This window comes from Canis aureus, chromosome 16 (assembly GCF_053574225.1).
Source record: "Canis aureus isolate CA01 chromosome 16, VMU_Caureus_v.1.0, whole genome shotgun sequence".
NCBI classification, from domain to species: domain Eukaryota; kingdom Metazoa; phylum Chordata; class Mammalia; order Carnivora; family Canidae; genus Canis; species Canis aureus.
Window position 1 is genome coordinate 20,549,280 of NC_135626.1, and position 20,899 is coordinate 20,570,178.

General features: G+C 37.5%; 1 protein-coding gene across 6 annotated transcripts; it reads left to right on the forward strand.

Annotated features, from left to right (window-relative positions):
* The first annotated feature begins 1,395 nt into the window (after positions 1-1,395).
* Positions 1,396-18,492, forward strand: ZNF207 (zinc finger protein 207). 6 transcript variants are annotated; one of them, XM_077852140.1, is made up of 12 exons: positions 1,396-1,591; positions 3,035-3,162; positions 8,146-8,284; positions 9,884-10,054; positions 10,182-10,257; positions 10,764-10,811; positions 11,887-11,957; positions 14,051-14,208; positions 15,368-15,460; positions 16,472-16,714; positions 17,308-17,467; positions 17,644-18,492. In XM_077852140.1, the coding sequence occupies exons 1-12, from the start codon at positions 1,552-1,554 to the stop codon at positions 17,802-17,804; spliced, it is 1,488 nt and encodes a 495-aa protein (XP_077708266.1). In that variant the 5' UTR covers positions 1,396-1,551; the 3' UTR covers positions 17,805-18,492. The 6 variants fall into 6 exon arrangements, with proteins under 6 accessions (XP_077708266.1, XP_077708268.1, XP_077708267.1 ...); XM_077852141.1 differs by having other exon boundaries at positions 1,397-1,591; positions 9,887-10,054; XM_077852142.1 differs by lacking the exon at positions 10,764-10,811.
* Positions 18,493-20,899: the final 2,407 nt, after the last annotated feature.

The following is a 20,899-nucleotide window of genomic DNA, read 5'->3' on the forward strand; positions in this document are numbered from 1 at the left end:
GGGTTTCCCAAACAGGTCCCTTTTTACCCCCACATCCCTACCCCACCCCCCCGCAGCGTAGCAGTCTAAATTTACGCCTCTCTCTGTCTGGAATGCCCCCAGATAGCTGCATGTCTTTCTCCTTCGAATCAGTTTTCTTCACAGATGTCACCTCCTCAGAGCGAGAGTCAGAAACGCCCTACACAACCCACATCCCACACAAACCTCTGCCATCATCCCAGCAAGACTGTCCCGTCCCCTTCTACTGTTCAGCTCTTCTTCAGGACCCTCAGCACTCCCGACATTACGTCAGGATTGTTCACTGTCTGCCTCCATCACCGCTCTAGGGTCTCATGCTGAGGTACTGGGGTCCAGGACTTTACTTTTTCTTTGTGGAGGATGGCGGGAATGGGGCGGGGTGGGTAACCGAATGACACAGTTCAGACCCTCACGAGATGCTGCTGCCGGTGAATAGCTGGACTTCTTCCATTCCAGCCTGGATTCCTCTTCTTCCTCCCTGGAATTATCGTCTCTTGCCGCCAGCCAGCGCCGTGAGCTCCGGCTCTATCTCAGGCGCCCAGCCTCAAAGACGTGCACTTTTTGCTCCTTCTGTGAGATTCTGTCTCTTCCACTTCCCTCTCAGAAGACCTTTCTTTTTCTTTTCTTTTTTTTTAAAGATTTTTATCCATTTATTCATGAGAGACACACAGAGAGAGAGCGAGGCAGAGACACAGGCAGAGGAAGAAGCAGGCTCCATGCAGAAGCCCGATGCGGGACTCGATCCCGGGACTCCAGGATCAGGCCCTGGACCGAAGGCGGGCGCGAAACCGCTGAGCCACCCAGGGATCCCCTCAGAAGACCTTTCTTATCACTCCCAGTGGCCGCCAGGACCCCGCTGGGGGCTCCCCTCCGGAGGTCTGCAACACTTTGTATTTCCCCCACTCACGGCCTCGGTTACTCCTCTGCCACCCATCTCCGAATTACAAAGCGGAGGCTGCCGTTTCTTTAACTTCACCCGTAACAAGCAAATGCCCAACACTTACTACATCAACGATTCATCCGGGCAATGAAACGAAAGTTAAAAGTTGGGCTCTCTGTCTCATTATTCATGATTTGTAGTCTGTCCTTAATGACCCTAACCGCCTTTCCAGGCTTTGTTTCGTTTTTTTTTGTTGTTTTGTTTTTTTTTTCTTCTTCAATTGGCGGGTGTCTCGGCGGCGTTCCTCAGGCGCCTGCCCCCTTACAAAGGAAACCGGAGGGATCACCAAGCGCCACCACGCGAGAGCCCGGATAGCTTACACCGACAAGATGGCGGCCGCACCTCAGCGGCCACGAGTCTCCACCCACTCAGGGAGGAGGCCTGCGTCATGTGACCCTTCCCGAGCCTGGCACCGCCTCCGGCCGCAGTGCCTGACGGGAGCAGAGCGGCGAACGAGGGCGTCGGCCATTTTGTGTCTGTTTCCTGTGGGACGCGGTCGTGGCCGTTGGCTCGGACGAGTGAGCGATTTTTGCCTCGTTTTTCCTGCTTGTCCCCCCCCTCCCCCCGTTTTACTTTGTCAGTAGAACGCAGTTATGGGTCGCAAAAAGAAGAAGCAGCTGAAGCCGTGGTGCTGATATCCTTTATCGGTTCGAAGTCGAGGCCGAGCGGGGGCGCCGGTTGGTGGTGGCTGGGACTGGGAGGCCTTGCTCCGGCCTGTGGCGGAGGGTGTCCGCGATCTAGGCCTCGAGGTGGGTGGCTTGGTGGCCAGAGCCGGATTTGGGAAGACTTCGCAGAAAAGGGAAGTCCCTAGGGCGAGAGGCTCTGGCAGTTGGGGGTCGTGGGGCTCCGTGACTCAGGAGGTTCTTGCTTCGGTGCTCCGTTGGACCCCGCCACCAAGGACAGTGTCCCCTAAGGATGTTCGGCCCCCCTCCGTTGTTTTGGTGCAGTTCAACAAAGGGACTTCTTTTCAGTATAATACGCTGATTGAGTACACGGAGGGTTAGGGAAGATCTTCCGGAGTCTTGTCACCCACTTTTTCCGTTCTATTGTAGATTCAGTGGTTAAAGGCTTGTGTTAGTCAACCCTGGTTTCGAAACAGCACCCCCCCCCCTTTTTCCTTTTTTTTTTTTTGGCCGGAGTTGGGGGGGAGAACTAGCTTCCGCGTCTCACCCGCTGGCGCCTTAATCTTCAAGGAGCGCTCTCAAGAGGGTGGAGTTTCTTAGGGTGTATTACCTGGCTTTGGAAGACTAAAAAAAATGCTACTTATTGCTTACTAAAACGTGGCGTCTTTCTAATACTTTTTCCGGAAGCGCTAATACACCTTACATTAAAACTGATTTTACTCAGCTGTTTTGTACTTAAAAATTTCTTACAGAATTGCATTTATTTATATGCTAGTTGAAAAACGGTCACTAATTTTTTTCATGTGCTTTTAGGAAAACCTAGCTAATGAGATAAAAATGCTGTTTTATTAGTGTACGTCTCTGAGTTTTAACAGATTCTTGGCAACAAATTTGTAAAGGAGTTACAGCCTAATGGATTGTTCATACGAAATTATGTTATTCTTATCCACTATGAGCTTATTTTTGGATCTAAATAATATTCTCAAATTCCAGATATTGGGTAGATTTTTAATATTTCGATTATTTTTGTTTTCTACTTAATGTATTCTATTTTGAAATTCAGTGTGACATAAACTTGGGGATTTTTAAGCATTGAACTGTTCAGTCCACAGTGTGCTTTTTAATTGTTGAAATACCGAACGCAAAAGGCAGTTTCACTTAAATCTTTGTTAAATGTAGGGATTTGACAAAACTGTATTGCTGATTACTGAGATGTGTTCATTTGGAGGTGGTGAAGAGAGATTAAGGGTTTCCAGGAAACTTAATAGAATTACATAGCGAGATAATTCCAATTGTAGAATAAGTATCATAAGTAAAGTTTGTATAAAGTACATTTTTGTTTTTGGTTTTAACTTTTTATATTTTAACATTGCTTCTGTTCTCTTATAGGACACTTTTTTTTTTTTTGTAACCAGTGTCTTTACTGTTTTTTGTACCTTAACAACATTGATCAGGTATTGTAATAGAGATTTTGATGATGAGAAGATTCTTATACAGCACCAAAAAGCAAAACATTTTAAATGCCATATATGTCATAAGAAGTTGTACACAGGACCTGGTTTAGCTATTCATTGCATGCAGGTAAGAATTTTTTTTTCTGTATTTAATTTTTATTCCCTTCTTTGGAAATCCCATGGAAAAAATTTTGAATTTGACAGCTGTAGGGTTTTGTTTATTGCAAAAGATCAGATGTGGTCAGTCAGCTTTTAAAAAAACCAGACACTTTTTTAGCCATTAAGATAATTGGAGTTTTTTTTTTTCCTTTACATTTAAGGAAAGTTTGTGTTGATAATGTTTATTTCTGAATTACTGATAATATTTTTTATCCTAGATGATCTTGGTGACAATTAAATTGAGGTCCCAAACTATCCCCTACTCTGTACTTGGGTTAAAGAACAAGGATCAGTGGCTTGAATTTTGTGGTCAGTCTGACCAGTTCTAATCCCATGAAAATTAATGAATAATTAGCTACCATTACTCACTGCCATTGAAGGATTTTTTATATTCTGTTGCCTGGGGATAGGCTTACTTCAGTTATTCCATGGACCTCTTTTGGAATGGTAACATTGGGTTTCATTTGGTAATTTCTGGTTTTCTTGAGTTTTTTCACTACTACGTAGGGAGAACTTTACAATTTATATTTTTAAAGACCTAGTAAGTGCCATTATGTCTTATTCAACGTTATTTCTTCTACTTTTGCCAATCCTAGAGCTGCCTGAATTTTTGCCTAATTGGACCCTAGAGAGATGTGAGATGAGCAAATCCCTATTCATTGGAAACTACTGTTGGTAGGAGGCAGGGAGGTAAATTAAAATAAGATGGTTCCCCAAGTTTAAAAATAAGTTTATGAAAGAAAGTAAGTTTATATAGATCGTTTTCACTTCAAGTATATCATTATAACAATAGTATCCATTCAAAAATATTTTAGAAAAAAAGTATTTTAGAGCCTGCTACGTGCTAGACTCACAATTCTCCACTGTGGCAATCACTAGTTACATGGGGCTATTTAAAAGAAGTTTATTTTATTTATTTTTTTTTTTTAAAGATTATCTATTCATAGAGACACACACAGAGAGAGAGGCAGAGGGAGAAGCAGGCTCCGTGCAGAGAGACTGACAGTGGGACTTGATCGAGGGTCTCCAGGATCACGCCCTAGGCTGCAGGCGGCGCTAAACCACTGCGCCACCGGGGCTGCCCTAAAAGAAGTTTAATATAAAAATTAAATATTTAACATCTCTATCACATTATAGTCACATTTCCAGTGCTCAGTCAAATGTGGCTGGTGGATGACTATTGTATTGGCTAGTTCAGTTACAGATTATTACTATTTATCACAAAAAGTTCCTATGAGAGGGCATTGTGCTAGAGGCACTATGGGTATAGCAGTGAAAAAAAATCCCCATTGTGGAATTTAGATTTATATGGTGGAAGAAAATAAACTAAATATTTAGTTTGTTTTTTGGTGGTGATTGAGAAAACTAAAACTAGGTAGGGGGCATAGGGAGGGCCACAAGGTAGGAAAGGCCTGAATGAGAAGCTGACACCTGGGGGGATCCCTGGGTGGCTCAGCGGTTTAGCGCCTGCCTTCGGCCCAGGGTGTGATCCTGGAGACCCGGGATCGAGTCCCACGTCGGGCTCCCTGCATGGAGCCTGCTTCTCCCTCTGCCTGTGTCTCTGCCTCTCTGTCTCTCATAAATAAATAAAATTGAAAAAAAAAAAAGAAGCCGACATCTGAACAGATCTGAAAGGAAGTAAGAGAAAGCTTCCAGGGAATAGCAAATGAAAGACCCTTATATATAGGAATATTTTCATATATATATATGTGTGTGTGTGTATTTTTTTTTTTTTTTATTTATGATAGTCACAGAGAGAGAGAGAGGCAGAGACACAGGCAGAGGGAGAAGCAGGCTCCATGCACCGGGAGCCCGATGTGGGATTCGATCCCGGGTCTCCAGGATCGCGCCCTGGGCCAAAGGCAGGCGCCAAACCACTGCGACACCCAGGGATCCCTGTGTGTGTGTGTGTGTGTGTGTATTTTAAAGATTTATTTATTTATTCAGAGAGAGAGAGAGAGAGAGGCAGACACACAGGCAGAGGGAGAAGCTGGCTCCATGCAGGGAGCCCGACGTGGGACTCGATCCTGGGTCTCCAGGATCACACCCCGGACTTCAGGCAGTACTAAACTGCTGCACCACCGGGGCTGCCCCTATTCTATATTAATGGAATAGGAAAAGGAAACAGTGTGCTTTATATAGGAGGTCTTACTTACTGTAGGCTGCTTTTTTAAAATTCTGAATGCAATGGGAGGTTTGAGAGAGGTACAGCATACTCGGGGTCACTTTTTTTTTTTTTTTTTAATGATTATCCTGGCTGTGGGGTTGAGATTAGGTTGCAGAGGGCAGTGAGAATACTTAGAATGACTAGAGTATTCCAGGCAAGAGGTGATGGTGACAGAGAACCAGAATTTTCTGGCAGATTAGATGTGGAGTATAAGAAAGTGAGGAGTTACAAGATCTGAAGGTTTTTGGTTTGAGGAGTGAGAAATGAGTATCCATGGACTGAGATGTACAAAGCTACAGAAGAATTGGCTTAGAGGTGAGGATATCAGCATTGTGTTATGTTTAAAAAAATTTTTTTTAAAGATTTATTTATTTTAGAGAGAGAGTGAGTGGAGGAAGGGGCAGAGGAAAAAAATCCTCAAGCAGACAACCCGCCAAGCACGGAGTAAGGTGTTGGGGGCTCAGTCCTACAGACCCATGAGATCATGACCTGAGATGGTCCAACCAAGAGTTGGGCACTTAAATGACTGAGCCACCCAGGTGCCCCAAGATTGTGTTATGTTAATTTTGTGTATGGGTGTTTAATGTTGAGAAGGTCTATTGAATATCCAATTGGAGATATATAAGCAGTTGTATCTATAAGCCTGAGGTTCAGAGAGGTGGAAGCTGGAGATAGAAATTTGGAAAGATACCATATAAGGATGGCTATTTTAACCCATGATATTAGATGTCTGTTCTTCTTAGGGAGTAGAATATAGATATAAAAGAGGTGCAAGGACTCCACTTTAGGCCACTCCCAGGATTTAAAGGTTGGAAGATTAAAATATAACCATTCAAGAACATTGAAAAGGTAGGAAATCCAAGAGAATAGTGCCCTGGAAACCAAATCAAATGTTTAAAGGAATTATTTAACTGAGTCAAATATGGGTGAAGTGTGGGTGGTAGATCAAGGAAGAAGGGACTGAGGTTGGATTAATCAAAGTGGAGGTCATTGGTCACTTACCAAGAGTGATTTCCTAGAAGGATGAAGATGAAAGCCTGATTGGGGTGCTTTTAAGAGAAAATAAGGAAAATAGGGAAGTAGAGGTACTCTTTCAAGAAGTTGTACTATAAAGAAGAGCAGAGAAATGGAATTGAAGTAGGAGATTAGCTAAATTATTTCAATAATGTCTTTAAGTCCTTCTGTTTTTATAGTCTTTGTGTAATTTTACAGCAGCCTGTGAGATAGGCATGGCAGTTAAATCAGATACATCCTCCCAATTGTAAACCCAGGACATTAATAATATAGATGATAAACCCAGGACATTAATAATATAGATGGTTCACATCAGTGTTTGCTCCTATTTTTTCAGCCAAGACCATATCAACTTCTAGGCAAGATTGTAAGAAATCTGATTCTGGCTGGGATATTGGGAGGTAGTTAGGTAAATCATGTTATTTTTCCTTTCTTTCCAACAGCTTTTGATATGTTCATTCTTGGCCTTATCATTTAGAAATATAATCAAGACTAAGTTAATGTGTACATGAATACAGTTTTATTTTTTGGAGAACATAAGAATTTATCTGCACTTGTCAAGAATAGTAACATTCCAAAAAACTTAAACAGTGATTAAGTCACTTGTTCAGCAGCTTTATTCATTGATGTTTTAATCACAATAAGGAGCAGTGGTTCAAGATTGATAAAAAATTATGGTATTTTCTGGATTTCATTTGCATGTCACTGCTTAAAATCTTTGAGATACATATTAAATAAGAAAATACTTAGCTTTTAAAATTATCTTTCTGTTCTTGGGTGAAAGTGTCTTGGGAGGAAAGAAAAATTGAGTTTGGACAAATTTGTCCAAAGCATTACTAGCCTAAATCAGTGGTTCTCAAGCTTGAGCATGCCTCAGAATCACCTGGAGGGCTTATTAAAGCACAAATTGCCAGCCTTACCCAAGAGTTTATGATGCTGTGGGGGTGGGGGTATCCTGAGAATTTGCATTTTTAATAAGGTTTCCGGTAATGCTGATAGTATAGGCAAAATACTTTGGCATTTTTTAGCCTAAGTTAATGCAAGATGCTGAAGAGCCAAGACCACAATTTTACCATATTGGCAGAAGTTACCCATGTTTGAGTCTTAGAGACATTTGTTCTAGCAAAAACTGTACAGTGGAAAAGAAATTGTAGATTTCCAGTGTTTTAGAATAGAACTTCTTCCTCATTTTGAAGTACCAAATAAATTGAGAGTAATGACAGGATCACTGTTATGGCAGTGTTAAGTGCCTGAGGTGTAATTCATTAGTTATGGGTAATGCTAATTGTAAATGTTATTTTTGTAGTTTGTAACTATAGGCTTGTCTCAAGATCCATTCTTGGAAATTTTATTTTAATTCAATATAATATGGTGGATTCATAAGCTTTAAGTCAGACTTGAAATATGTCTGATTTGAGTAGGATTGCTAGTTCGTTGATGATACTTAAGCAAGATTGTAGTAAACTTGAATTGATGCTTATCGAATCCTTACTATGTGTTAGACATTCTACCAAGTGCTTTTCATATTCATTATATTTTATTTAATCCTAAAATGATCCTAGGTGTTAGGTACTGTGGATGGAATAATCTTAAATGATTTGCCTAATCCCACATAGTTAGTAAGCAAAACTGGGGGTTGAATCCAGAGAGATTCACTATAGAACCAGTTATTCTTAACCATTATACTAAGTTGTTTTCTGAGTAATTTCAAATTACTCTTCAAGGACTTTATGAAGCACTTTATCTAATAGAAGTTTGTTTTAATATCAGGTGCATAAAGAGACAATAGATGCTGTACCAAATGCAATTCCTGGGAGAACTGACATAGAATTGGAAATATATGGTATGGAAGGTATTCCAGAAAAAGACATGGATGAAAGAAGACGACTTCTTGAACAGAAAACACAAGGTAAAGGGCAGCCTGGGTGGCTCAGCGGTTTAGCGCCGCCTACAGCCCAGGGCATGATCCTGGAGACCTGGGATTGAGTCCCGTCAGGCTCCCTGCATGGAGCCTGCTCCTCCCTCTGCCTCTCTCTCTGTGTCTCTCATGAATAAGTAAAATCTTTAAAAACATTTAAAAGTTAAAAAAATATATTTAAAAAAAGAAAACACAAGGTAGATACTAAGATGTATGCATTTTTCATAATACAACTTCACTAATGAGAGCATTACGACCACTTTGATGTATAAATTTAATAGTGGATGTTAGATTTATTCAAAATTCCAATTTTGTTTTATAGTTTTTTTATGTCTTTATGTTTAGAATTGTATATTTGATTTGTGTATATATGTAATACTAAATGGATGATTCCAAATACTTTATTATGTTTTTGCTCCTAACTGGATTCCAAGTGGAATTAGCAAGAGTTGAAGTTTTTGAAAATCGTTTTGATTTGATTATATTACCACTAATAGTAAAATAGTTTTTAGTGCTATTATTTGTCTTGGAATTTGTGATCACTGTCCAGATGGTAGAAGTCATTAATCACATAGAAAATTACTTAAAGATTTTATTGAGAAAGAACCTAGGTAAGTGGGGGGTGCAGGGTGGTCAGAGAGAAAAAGAGTGAGAATCTCAAGCAGATCCTGTGCTGAGCTGGGGAGCCCAGACGTGGAGCTTGATCTCTGTGACCCTGGGATCATGACCTGAGCTGAAATCAAGAGATCCTCAAATGACTGAGCCACCCAGGTGCCCCATGAAATTTCGTTTTTTTATTTAAGTAAGCTGTACACCCAATGTAGACTTTGAACTCGAGACCCCAAGATCAAGAGTCCCATGCTCTACTGACTGAGCCAGCCAAGTGCCCAGAAACTTTTTGTTTTGAAAAGTCTTGTGGAGGGTGCCTGGGTAGTTCAGCGGTTGAGCATCTGCCTTCAGTTCAGGGCCTGATCCCATTCCAGGGATCGAGTCCTGCATTGGGCTGCCCGCAGGGAGCCTGCTTCTCCCTCTGCCTATGTCTCTGCCTCTCTGGGTCTCTCATGAATGAATAAATAAATATCTTAAGAACAAAAGCATTGCAGAGAGGTCAGACCTTTTTATCATAGTTTACCTTTTGGGATAAAATAGAAATCTGTTTTTTAATAGAAAACTGAGTTAGGGGATCCCTGGGTGGCGCAGCGGGTTAGTGCCTGCCTTTGGCCCAGGGCGCGATCCTGGAGACCCGGGATCGAATCCCACATCGGGCTCTCGGTGCATGGAGCCTGCTTCTCCCTCTGCCTGTGTCTCTGCCCCTTTGTCTCTCTCTCTGTGACTATCATAAATAAATAAAAATTAAAAAAAAAACTGAGGAAAATTACTTTCATCTATCAGACGAGGGGAAGTACTTTAGTTAACCTTGTTTAATATAGGTTGAAAATACATTTGAAGAGTAAAAAGAACAGTAGTGACTAAAGCTTTTTGTAAGGAAAATCTCATGAGCTAATTGCACTGAAATAATTTTTTTTAATGTTGACTGTCAAATTTGCTGAGTTTTTATTTTATGGGAAAAACTAATTAAAACTTTTTTAGCAGAGAGTCAAAAAAAGAAGCAACAAGATGACTCTGACGAATATGATGATGATGACTCTGCAGCTTCAACTTCATTTCAGCCACAGCCTGTTCAGCCTCAACAAGGTTATATCCCCCCAATGGCACAACCAGGACTACCACCGGTTCCAGGAGCACCAGGAATGCCTCCAGGTATTACATAAGGTTTCTTAAAATTTAAAATTTTAAGGATTTTTTTTTTACGGTGTAGAAGTATTAAAATCTTTCTCTTACTCCTTTAATATTTGTGATTTTTCGTTGTTGAAATTCTTATTTATAGGCATACCTCCATTAATGCCAGGTGTTCCTCCTCTGATGCCAGGAATGCCACCAGTTATGCCAGGCATGCCACCTGGGTAAGAGAACTTTTAATTGACTTGTGGGCTTGTGCCTAGTAATGATCTTTTTCAACTTGGGTGTTGTAAGAATTTTAAAATGTTACTTTGCCCTTTTTTTCTTCTTCTAAAAGGTATGGGCTCCATAAATATTAAACTTGTGTAGTAAAGGAGTCTACCAATAAATTAAAGGAATATAAATTTGCCTCTGAAAAGCATAGATTTTTGGGTTTTAGGATGTCTGTAGGCAGCCATCTGCTTCAATTGCATCTGATGTAATTAAAGTAGTTGGTTGTAGATTTATGTTTCTGAGATTCAGAACTGTCCATGACACTTTGTAGTTGTGACAAGAAGCAAACTCTGTAAATGATATTATTTGTCAAATCATCAAGAACTAAACTGAATATGAGGTGCTCTGCCTATCACTTTTACTTAAATATTGTTGGATGTGAAAGGTATACAATACACTTTCCCACTGTATTTTGAAAATCACAGTTAGATTTTGATTTTGTCATACATTTTCACAGATTGCATCATCAGAGAAAATACACCCAGTCATTTTGCGGTGAAAACATGTAAGCATCTCATTCATAATGTAATTCAGGAGGTATAATCATAATGTCATTTTTTTGTGTGTTTAATGGTATCTATTCAGTTGACTTCAGAAATTTTCTAACCTTCTTCTCTAAAACTTCTAAAATGTGTAAGCTAGTTGACACAGGTCTCTTAATGGAGGGAGAGAAAACATCTGTGAGGAAATAGTAATAGATCCATATAATATAAATAAAGCATTTTCTAAATGTGCAGCTGTTTTTCCCCAAACTGCTGAAGTAATGGAATTTAGCAAAATGTGTTGTTAGAAAGAATAGATATTCTTTTGCCAAATTAAATGCTTTATTATTATAGAAGGTAATTGGGTTTTCTTGTAATGAAATCTATAGAAGTTAATCTTTTGATTAAGTCCTCAATTAAGAATTCACAAATTTGTAACTTTTTAAGTGAATTGGACACTGATATTTGAAGGTGAGCTCTTTTAGGGGAAGGAAAATAAATACGGTTCTGTTTTTAATCATGGCTCAGTGTTAGGTAGCTATTATAAGTAGATATAGGCAATTGTATGAATTAGTTTTGACTGTTTAATTTTGGTGGTAGGGTTTTGTTTTGTTTTGTAATCCTACCCCCCAAGAAAAACTTTACTCCACGGTGTACATTCAGTATTTTCCTTTGGAAAAATAATCTGATGACTCTGAAATAGTTCTTCCTTTTTATTTACGTTTTGTGTGAATATTTTCCAAGTGAGACAAAGGTGATTTTGATTTCCAATCATACATTTTAGATGAGGCCTCTTGTATATATTAAGGAAGGATAATTGTTCTCAGTGACTTTAAATATATGAAAGTGTTTTGTTAACAAAGACTGGTTTTTTCCCCCTTTATTTTACTGGTAAACCCAAGAGTTTGCTGGTTTTTAGAGGATTTATTTTGATAGAATTGTTTTGGTGTTGTGTGTTCCTTCAGCTTGATTGATTTCAATATTAGGGGTCAAATTCAAGTCTTTTATCTGTTGTTTCAGGCTTTAGCCAAAATATTTTCTAATGATTTATACTGTTAATTAACTTGGGTTTGTTTCTTGAATTTTGCTTTCTAATAGAATGATGCCAATGGGTGGAATGATGCCACCTGGACCAGGAATACCACCTCTGATGCCTGGTATGCCACCAGGTATGAAATGTTATAATTTCCTTTTTATTTTTTTTTAACTTTTTTTTTTAATTTCCTTTTTAATATGACTGGCATGTTTTATTAGCTATTTTGGACATAGGTTTGTGGATGTTCATTTGTAATTTATAATTTCATAGGTTGGTGAGTTCTTTTTTTTTGATTACTTGGAGAGGTGTTAGCATGGACTGTGTGCTTTTGGTTTTTGGTTTTTGAGGGCATTTTTTTTTTAATAATAAATTTATTTTTTATTGGTGTTCAATTTGCCAACATACAGAATAACACCCAGTGCTCATCCCGTCAAGTGCCCCCCTCAGTGCAAGTCACCCATTCACCCCCACCCCCCGCCCTCCTCACCTTCCACCACCCCTAGTTCGTTTCCCAGAGTTAGGAGTCTTGGAGTCTTGATGTTTTGTCTTCCTTTCTGATTTTTTTTTTTTAAGGTTTTATTTATTTATTCATTCATAAGAGAGACAGAAGGAAAGAGGGGAGCAGAGACACAGGCAGACGGAGAAGCAGGGAGCCCGATTCGGGACTCGATCCTGGGACTCCAGGATCACGCCCTGAGCCAATGGCAGGCACTAAACTGCTGTGAGCCGCCCAGGGATCCCATGTTTTTGAGTTTTGAAACAGATAATAAACAGGTTTTGAAGCAGTCAAAATGAGTCGCAACCTATGCACCAAAGTTCATATATCTAAGAGGGATTGTATTTGTTAGGAATGTTTTAGACGAGGGGAAAAAGTATTTTAGATGAGTAACAGAGTCTTTTGACAAGTAATGGAGAAACTGATCAAACCATATTTAAAAATATAGGCATTTTTTGTCTCAACAAAAAAAGAAAAGTAGCTTCAGTGGCTGGTGATATCAAGAACCCATGTATTTTATTTTTTTATTTTTTGGTTAACTGTAGCTTTTCTCCCTCAGACACATCACTCAGTTGTTAGAACTCTGCCAAGAAAGGGTGTCAACAGCACAGTGCTCTTCTTTTATTAACTCTCCCAGAAGCTTCCTAGCTTATTACCGTTGGCCACAAACAGGTCTAACGGACCCTCTAGCTGAGAGAAGCCTGTAAAAAACAAAAACCTTATCTTGACTTTGTATCCTATAATGTGGGGAGTGGAATATGGTAAGCCAAGTAGGTGTGCCACAGAGGCTTTCATGAGGCTTTCTCAGTTGGTTTCCTTGCTTTTTTTTTTTTTTTTTAATTTTTAAAAATTTTTTTTGGTTTCCTTTTTATATGTAATTCTAGCAAGTTTGTTTTGCAGTTGGTAGCAGATTTAGAAGTGCATTAAGTGATAGTTGTTGTAAGAGGAACAGGAAAAATAAAGCAGCAGCAAAATTAGCATCATTGCCAGAGCAACCATTAATTTGTACAATAGCTCCATATATCTTATATTTTGAGATGGTTTTAGGCAAAGTTATGTTGAAGTATGAAGAGTGCACTAGTGATGGATTTTATAAGAAAATTTATTTCAGGTGCTTAATGAGAGGCACCTGGCTGGCACAGTCATTAGAGCATTCAACTTGATCTTGGGTTTTGAGTTTGAGCCCCATTGTTGGGTGTAGACATTACTTAAAGATCATCTCTAAAGTGCTTACAGAAACAAATTACTGGTTTAATTAATTAGCTTATTATTAGTTAATAAATTGTTAGTTTTCTGGAAAAATATTTATGGGTATATGACCTACCTATGTAAAAACCTAAAGTTTTTACAGTAATTTGAGTTCAGAGAGCATCCAGCTGTTGGATGATGGAAGTAATTCTCATGTGTCACAAGTTTGCCAAATCAGTAACATCAGTAAGCTTAATTGCTGCTTTCCTCATATATAGAATCTCTAGTGGTATCTCATTTCCCAAAATTCTGAGGACACACAAAGGAATAGAAAGGTTGAGGCAAGATTGTTCCAGTGGACAAATGCCTAAGTTGTTTGGATTTCATTGAATTGAACAGTTCATCAGTAACTTTGTAGTATTAGAAGCTTGCTTTATTTATTTACTTGTTTGCTTATGAGAGCATGTTAATAAAGTTTTGGGAACTTTTTTTCTGAACTAAATGTTTCAACATACCCATTCCCCTACATTTCTTCTCTACAGGTATACCCCCTCCTGTTCCCCGTCCTGGAATTCCTCCAATGACTCAAGCACAGGCTGTTTCAGCGCCAGGCATTCTTAATAGACCACCTGCACCGACAGCAACAGTTCCTGCTCCACAGCCTCCAGTTACGAAGCCTCTTTTCCCCAGTGCTGGACAGGTAAGGTGACATTCCTGGAAAGGAGTGCACGTATAGTTAAAGGTAAAGTGTAGTTGTTTATAGAAATCCTTGAAACTGTTATAGGTCAATTTTTTTGTTTATAATCTTTTTAATATAATTTATTAAATACAAAGAAGTGTCCTGTTCTCTTCCATGTTTACACACATTGATTTCCTCTACTCAAAAAAGATTGACTAGAGCCAGATAGTTTTGTTTTGTTTTGTTTTGTTTTTTTTCATAGCTGTGAACTCTGGTTATTCCTTAGCTTTAGTTAGAAATGAAAGTTTAATTTCTGGGGACTTAAATACAAGATAATGTTTAGAGGTCCTCCTTTATCTCTTAAACTGTGAGTGGAATAAACCAGAGTCAAAGGTGAAAATCCTAAGATCTCAGCAAATCATTTGTTGGACTCCTTATGACAATGCTATACTTTGGGAGGAAGGATATCATTTGACTCACTTATTAGACTTAATCTTTTTATTTTTTTAGACTTAATCTTTCCTACTGAATTTGTCTTTTTCAGAACTCAGAAGTTAAAGATGCTTTCATTATATATAGTATCTGTATAATTGTGATTTTTTTTTTCTTTTTTGTCCCAGTTATATTAAAAATTAAACAGATGTATTCAGAATTAAGATCAGGATGTATGTTCTCTATTTTTCAATTTAACATAGAGGTTTTCTTTTCTTGATTTTTTTCAATTTGTAGTTGCTAAATTACACGCATTACTTATTAAGTCCCCTCTAAGCACATAACTTAGGTTTTTCAGGTGGGTGGGGATTTTGTTTATTGAGAGATGTCAAACTTAGGACAAAAACCTTGTCACTGATAGAGAATTGGATTGAAGTGTCAGTAGTAATGCATCTTTATTCTCAATTGAAGGTATCATTTTTGAAATAGCACAGTGCAAAAACACATCCAGTTTTAGAAAAGAAACTGGTTAGGTTTATTGGTATAGAATAAAAAACTTTTTTTTGAGGCTCATACTGTTGCTTTGTATATTGTAAATGCATTAACTGCCTCTTTAAATCAGATTTGATTGCATTATATTTTGCGTTTGTAAAAATGCAATCTATACTGAAAAAAAAGTCTACCACGTGGCTTATTTTCACCCATTTGTTTGGAGACTTTTCACTGTTTCCTTTCTTTTATGCTACAGATGGGGACACCTGTAACAAGCTCAAGTACAGCTTCATCCAATTCAGAAAGTCTGTCTGCATCTTCTAAAGCTCTGTTTCCTAGCACAGCACAAGTACGCAGGAAGTTGCAGTTTAAAATTGTTAAAATGGCTTTATAAACTTAACCCTTTGGACCCTACTTTAAAACTAAATCTTTTCCCAAAAATATACTGTTTAATTTTTTTTAAAGTAAAGTTAATGGTATAAAAATCAATGGTATTTGAAAATTTGAACTCATTAACAAAAAATGTACCCCAAACTCCTAAGGTTCTAAAGGGTTAAAAAGCATGTAAGCAGTAAATGGGTTATAGTGGCCAATGGTTACCCTGATGCATGATTAAGCTTTTTTGATTTATGCTGTTTAATGCATCACGTATAATGTAAGGGAATTTAGTACTCTGCATTTGGTTCTAAAGTTGGCCTAAGTCCTCATGTTTCAGATGTTTGGTATTACGGGAAGTAACTCGTTTATTACTGGTAACTTTATGCTTAGAAGATCCTACTAAACCCTTTGGTCCATGATAATCATCTAGCCATTGTTAATTGGGAGGACATTGTATTATCTATATAAAAATAATTTCTGAAGGGACATCTTGAACATGTCACCACTGATATACTGTATATGCTATGCTTAGTAACAAATTTATCCAAACATTTTTATTTTTGTAATTTCTAACTTTTTTTTTTTTTGAGGTGCTTGGTAGATTAAACTAATCTAGAGTAGTAAAAGTAGAACATGCTATTCTGATAAACTGTATTTCATAAGTCTGAAATAAATGCAAAGCTTTGAATAGCAATTATATATAGCAAGTAAAGTTTGGTGAGAAGGTAGATAACATCTTAGAAGTTACATTTGCAGTCTTGTTTTATTTCCACTGTTGAGTTTTGGATGTGACTTTGACTCAGCATCTTTTGATATTCTTACGTATCTTGATTTTTGCGGAGTTTTTATTATGTTAACTTTGTTTTAATTTCATTTAAAGTTTGGTCCTTTATTGAATGTTGGTATCTCACTTAAGTTAATTATAGTAGATATATTCAATTTTGCGTTTTATGTTCCATTAATGAAAGATTGTGTTTTCCAGGCTCAGGCAGCTGTCCAAGGACCTGTTGGTACAGATTTCAAGCCCTTAAATAGTACCCCTGCAACAACTACAGAACCCCCAAAGCCTACGTTCCCTGCTTATACACAGTCTACAGCTTCAACCACTAGTACAACAAATAGCACTGCAGCTAAACCAGCAGCTTCAATAACAAGTAAGCCTGCTACACTTACGACAACCAGTGCAACCAGTAAGTTGATCCACCCAGATGAGGATATATCACTGGTAAGTTTTTTATAGGCTTTTAACTAGCATAGTTTAAATACCATTGTAGCAACTTTTTAAAAAATATTAATTTGTTCAGTCATCTTACAATCAAATTTGATGCTTACTATGTGGTTTTTATTATTCTGATTTTTAAGAACCACAAAATAAAGTGAATATTGTGTTTTGATCTTAGACACACTCTTTCCTCTGCTCCCAGACTATTTTTAAAAGAAAACAGTAAGTTGGGTTCTTAAATCAAAAATCATTTTAGTTACACATATATTAGTAAATGATGAAATTGTTAAATGTGAGGTAGATTCTACAGATCCTTTGAAGCTTATCTACTTTATTCACTAGACACTTTCTTACTGAGGCAGTGTATAATTCCTGGAATGTTGTTAGCTATTTTTCAAATATAAAATTAGGTGAGGTTTTCTTGAGGCATTGAGATTTAAATAGTTGAACTGGTTTGTGGAGGAAAAATAATGATTGGGAAGTAAGGGTACATTTTTTAAAAGTTACTCTGTAAGATTTTAGATGTTTGCCTTTTATGCTTAATGACTTTCTGCATCCATTCAGATGTTTAACATTGTGTTTATTTTTATTTGTAGGAAGAGAGAAGGGCACAGTTACCTAAATATCAACGTAACCTTCCTCGACCAGGACAGGCTCCTATTGGTAATCCACCAGTTGGACCTATTGGAGGTATGATGCCGCCACAGCCAGGCATCCCACAACAACAAGGAATGAGACCCCCAATGCCGCCTCATGGTATTTCTTTTTAGAAATTTATTTCTGAATTATTTATTTATTGTATTTATATTTGCTATATTTGTATGTAGTGGGTTTTCTGAGTATACACATAAATTTATCTGCAAAATACATTGCATTTAAAAGTATAAAGCACAAACTCAATCTATTTTTTGTGTTTTAAATGTGTTTTTTAGGTCAGTATGGTGGTCATCATCAAGGCATGCCAGGTTACCTTCCTGGTGCTATGCCACCGTATGGGCAGGGACCGCCAATGGTACCCCCTTACCAAGGTGGGCCTCCTCGACCTCCGATGGGAATGAGACCTCCTGTAATGTCGCAAGGTGGCCGTTACTGATCTTACTTCATCCAATCTAATAGGTTTGGAGATTAAACCTTTTCTCAACTTGTGCTGTTTATATAGCCAAGCTTCCGTCAATAAGGCTTCATTGTGACTTTAACAAACATTATCTTCCCACATACCAGGAACTATTGGACATTTATTTTACATGGGAAAAATTATTTGGAATAATAAAGCAGGAACTTTTCCTGAAGTTGCAATTTATACTGTATGGCTTCTTTTTCATGTTTCATCTAGGTTTTTAGAAGTGAAGTATAGTAAATTTGGTTCGTTATATTGTGAAGGCGCTGGAATTACATGAACATACCACCTTAATAAAGGCAAGTTCTGTAAGCTTACATTGCTATTTGTAAAGTTATGCCTTCACAGCATTTCAGATGCTGTTGGACTTCATGTCCCCAACCTAGCTTGGTGAGGGCTGTAACTGTTTCCAAGACCTGTACATTGGAAGTCTGAATGTATAACAATATTTAATGTATTTAGAGTTCCTCATGTTGCAGGGTTTAAGAAATCTGACCCACCAAGGTCATGTGACTTTTCTGTACTGTTAAACTTCATTGTAATAAAATGAGAGAAAAACTTATGCCTTTTTATTCATAACCCAGCTGTGGACCACTGCCTGAAAGGTTTGTACAGATGCATGCCACAGTAGATGTCCACATAATAAAATTCATAGTTACTGATACAGTTTTGATAAATCATTGGATTCTGTCTTTGAATTGTAGGTGTTGCTTAGCTGCATGTTTTAAACTGGACATTATATATAGAATTGTATGTTAGTGCTTAAGTTGACAGAAAAACTTAGGTATATATGAGTCTTATATAGTGGGTATGAAATCTTTATATTGTGTCACCATTCCTCACCCTTGGTGTCACTACATTAGATGTCCTAGATACTTAAAATGTAAACCTTAGTATGTCCTCTTCCCTGCTGATAAAGCTTAGAGCCTAGTGCCAGACCCATTCATTTCCTTCTGATTATTTTTGAGACTGCAATACTGCGTGGACCTCAGAAGCTTTTCAGGTGCAAACTTCTAGAAGCTTAGGTGCATGCAGTAATAGTTTTTTTGCTGTTAATGGGTTGGAATCTTTTCTAAGTATAATGCCAAATGATCTAAATGTGCCTCTGTTAGGATGGTTAACAGATGGATTCAAAATTTTTTATTTTATTATGCTCCTGGAAATTACATTATTTCTTTAAGATGGCTACCTTCTTTTATTATAAATCCTCAGTGGTTTTTCTCTTAACTTTTTCATTCTTGGGAATTTGAATGTTACTGTGTCCTGTGAACAACTTTTTGGTAGAGGTGACACTGCTATTCAATATATCTTTGTGTTACAAGTCTCCTACAATAACAGCTCTTGTTGACATTTTTTGGCATCCATTTTTTTTAAAATCTATTTTTGCAGGGTAGTTCTGTGGTTATCTATGATCAGATGACCTGCATAAAGCATAATTATTAATACAATGAGCTCAAGTTGAGTTTTTCTCAACATAAAGTTAAGACTTCTAAGAAAATGGTGATAATTCTTTATAACCTATATGTGAAGGTGTAGATACGACATGAAATCGGGGTTTTGGCTTTGAAAAAAATTTTTAATCTTGTAAGAAAATACTGAAAACTGTTTTAATCATAAAGAGTCTGTGTTTAAGCAACAAGTGAAAGTCATTCATTTAAGCAACAAATATTTACAAAGCTGCATGCTGTCTTAAATCGGATATTTTGCTCCAGTGAAATGTTTTATAGCTCTTTTCTTATACCATTGAAGTTCAGAAAAATTCAGTAGCTTGAAAAGGCAGCATCTGTGTATTACCAAGAACGCGTTTCTTCTGCCAGCAGCTAAGGCCCATACCCTTTCCCTTACCAAACACCTGCTTACTAAGTAGTTTTGGAATTAATATTAACACTTAGATTTGGCAGCACATTTATCAGACTGCCAAAGAAGAACTTGTGTTGAAAATCTGTAAGTTAAAATGGCATGATTACGTTTAGAATAATTAGATAGGAAATGTTTTCCGAAACCAAATGTCTCTCAGGCATTTAATGTACAGGCTTAATTAACAACAAAATACAAACGGGTTAGTAATGTTTCAAAAATTAATGCAGAGCATTATTTACATTTAATGCAATGATAACATATTTTATATCAAGGTTGCTTTCTGAAGTCTGAAGGGAGAAAATCTTACTGCTTTTAAATAAATTGTAGAGCTTTACTTTTAATTAAAAGTTAATCCAAAGTGTTATGCATGTCACTTAAGCACACCGTCTCCTGTGTTGTGTTAGGTATATGGCTCAGATGGTGCCCATTTGGTATATTTTAAGTATAATATATGCATGCATCAGCATAATTAAGCTTCTAGAAAATCCCTTTTACCTAACTGCTTCTGGGGTCCATAGTGTGGTTAAATCATGAATGGAACAAACCATGTTGAAATAATTAACTCTTACTTTGACTTACCCTTCCCTTAAATAGTAGATGGAGTTGAGTTGAAGTAAACTTCCATCTGCCCTCACAGAAGACATCCTTTAGGACTTGCTATATTCATTCAGGCAGGCATTGTGATTGCCATAATTTAGGAAGTTGTAAGATTAATGGGATTGCCAACTTTGGCTCTCCCTTAGTCCACTTCTATATCACCTTAAAAAAAAAAAAAAAAGCCAAAAAAGCGACTTAACGTTTTGTCTGGCACTAGTTTCTATTGTGTGTTGATTTTACCTACTGTATGTATGACAGAACAAGACCAGCAAGTGAGGATCAACTTTTGAGTGGCTGCTGGAATTAATCATTTAATTTGAATACTTCTATTTTTAGTAATGATTGCACACATTTACCATTAGGAATTGGAAAAAGACTCCTAGTGTACTCCTATTCCACTGATCAAATTACATATTAAGCTTAAACTCAGCTTAATTGAACTTAGTTATTTGGGGGAAGATCCCCCCAACAAAAAAAAAGTATGGGTTCAGAGTGAAATTATAGCAGACAATAGTTTTTTTGTTTTTTTTTTTAAAGAGCTGCTCTTTTTTCCTTTGCTTGCTTGATCATTGGGACTTTTTTTTTAATGCATGTCTTTTAAATTAATTGGGTAA

What these genes read in the sequence shown, in the direction of transcription:
- ZNF207 (XM_077852140.1), top strand. Translation starts at nt 1,552, where the DNA reads ATGGGTCGCAAAAAGAAGAAGCAGCTGAAGCCGTGGTGCT. An exon ending in TAGCTATTCATTGCATGCAG is followed by an intron (nt 3,163 to 8,145) that starts GTAAGAATTTTT and finishes TTTTAATATCAG; the next exon opens with GTGCATAAAGAGACAATAGA. An exon ending in TCATTTTGCGGTGAAAACAT is followed by an intron (nt 10,812 to 11,886) that starts GTAAGCATCTCA and finishes GCTTTCTAATAG; the next exon opens with AATGATGCCAATGGGTGGAA.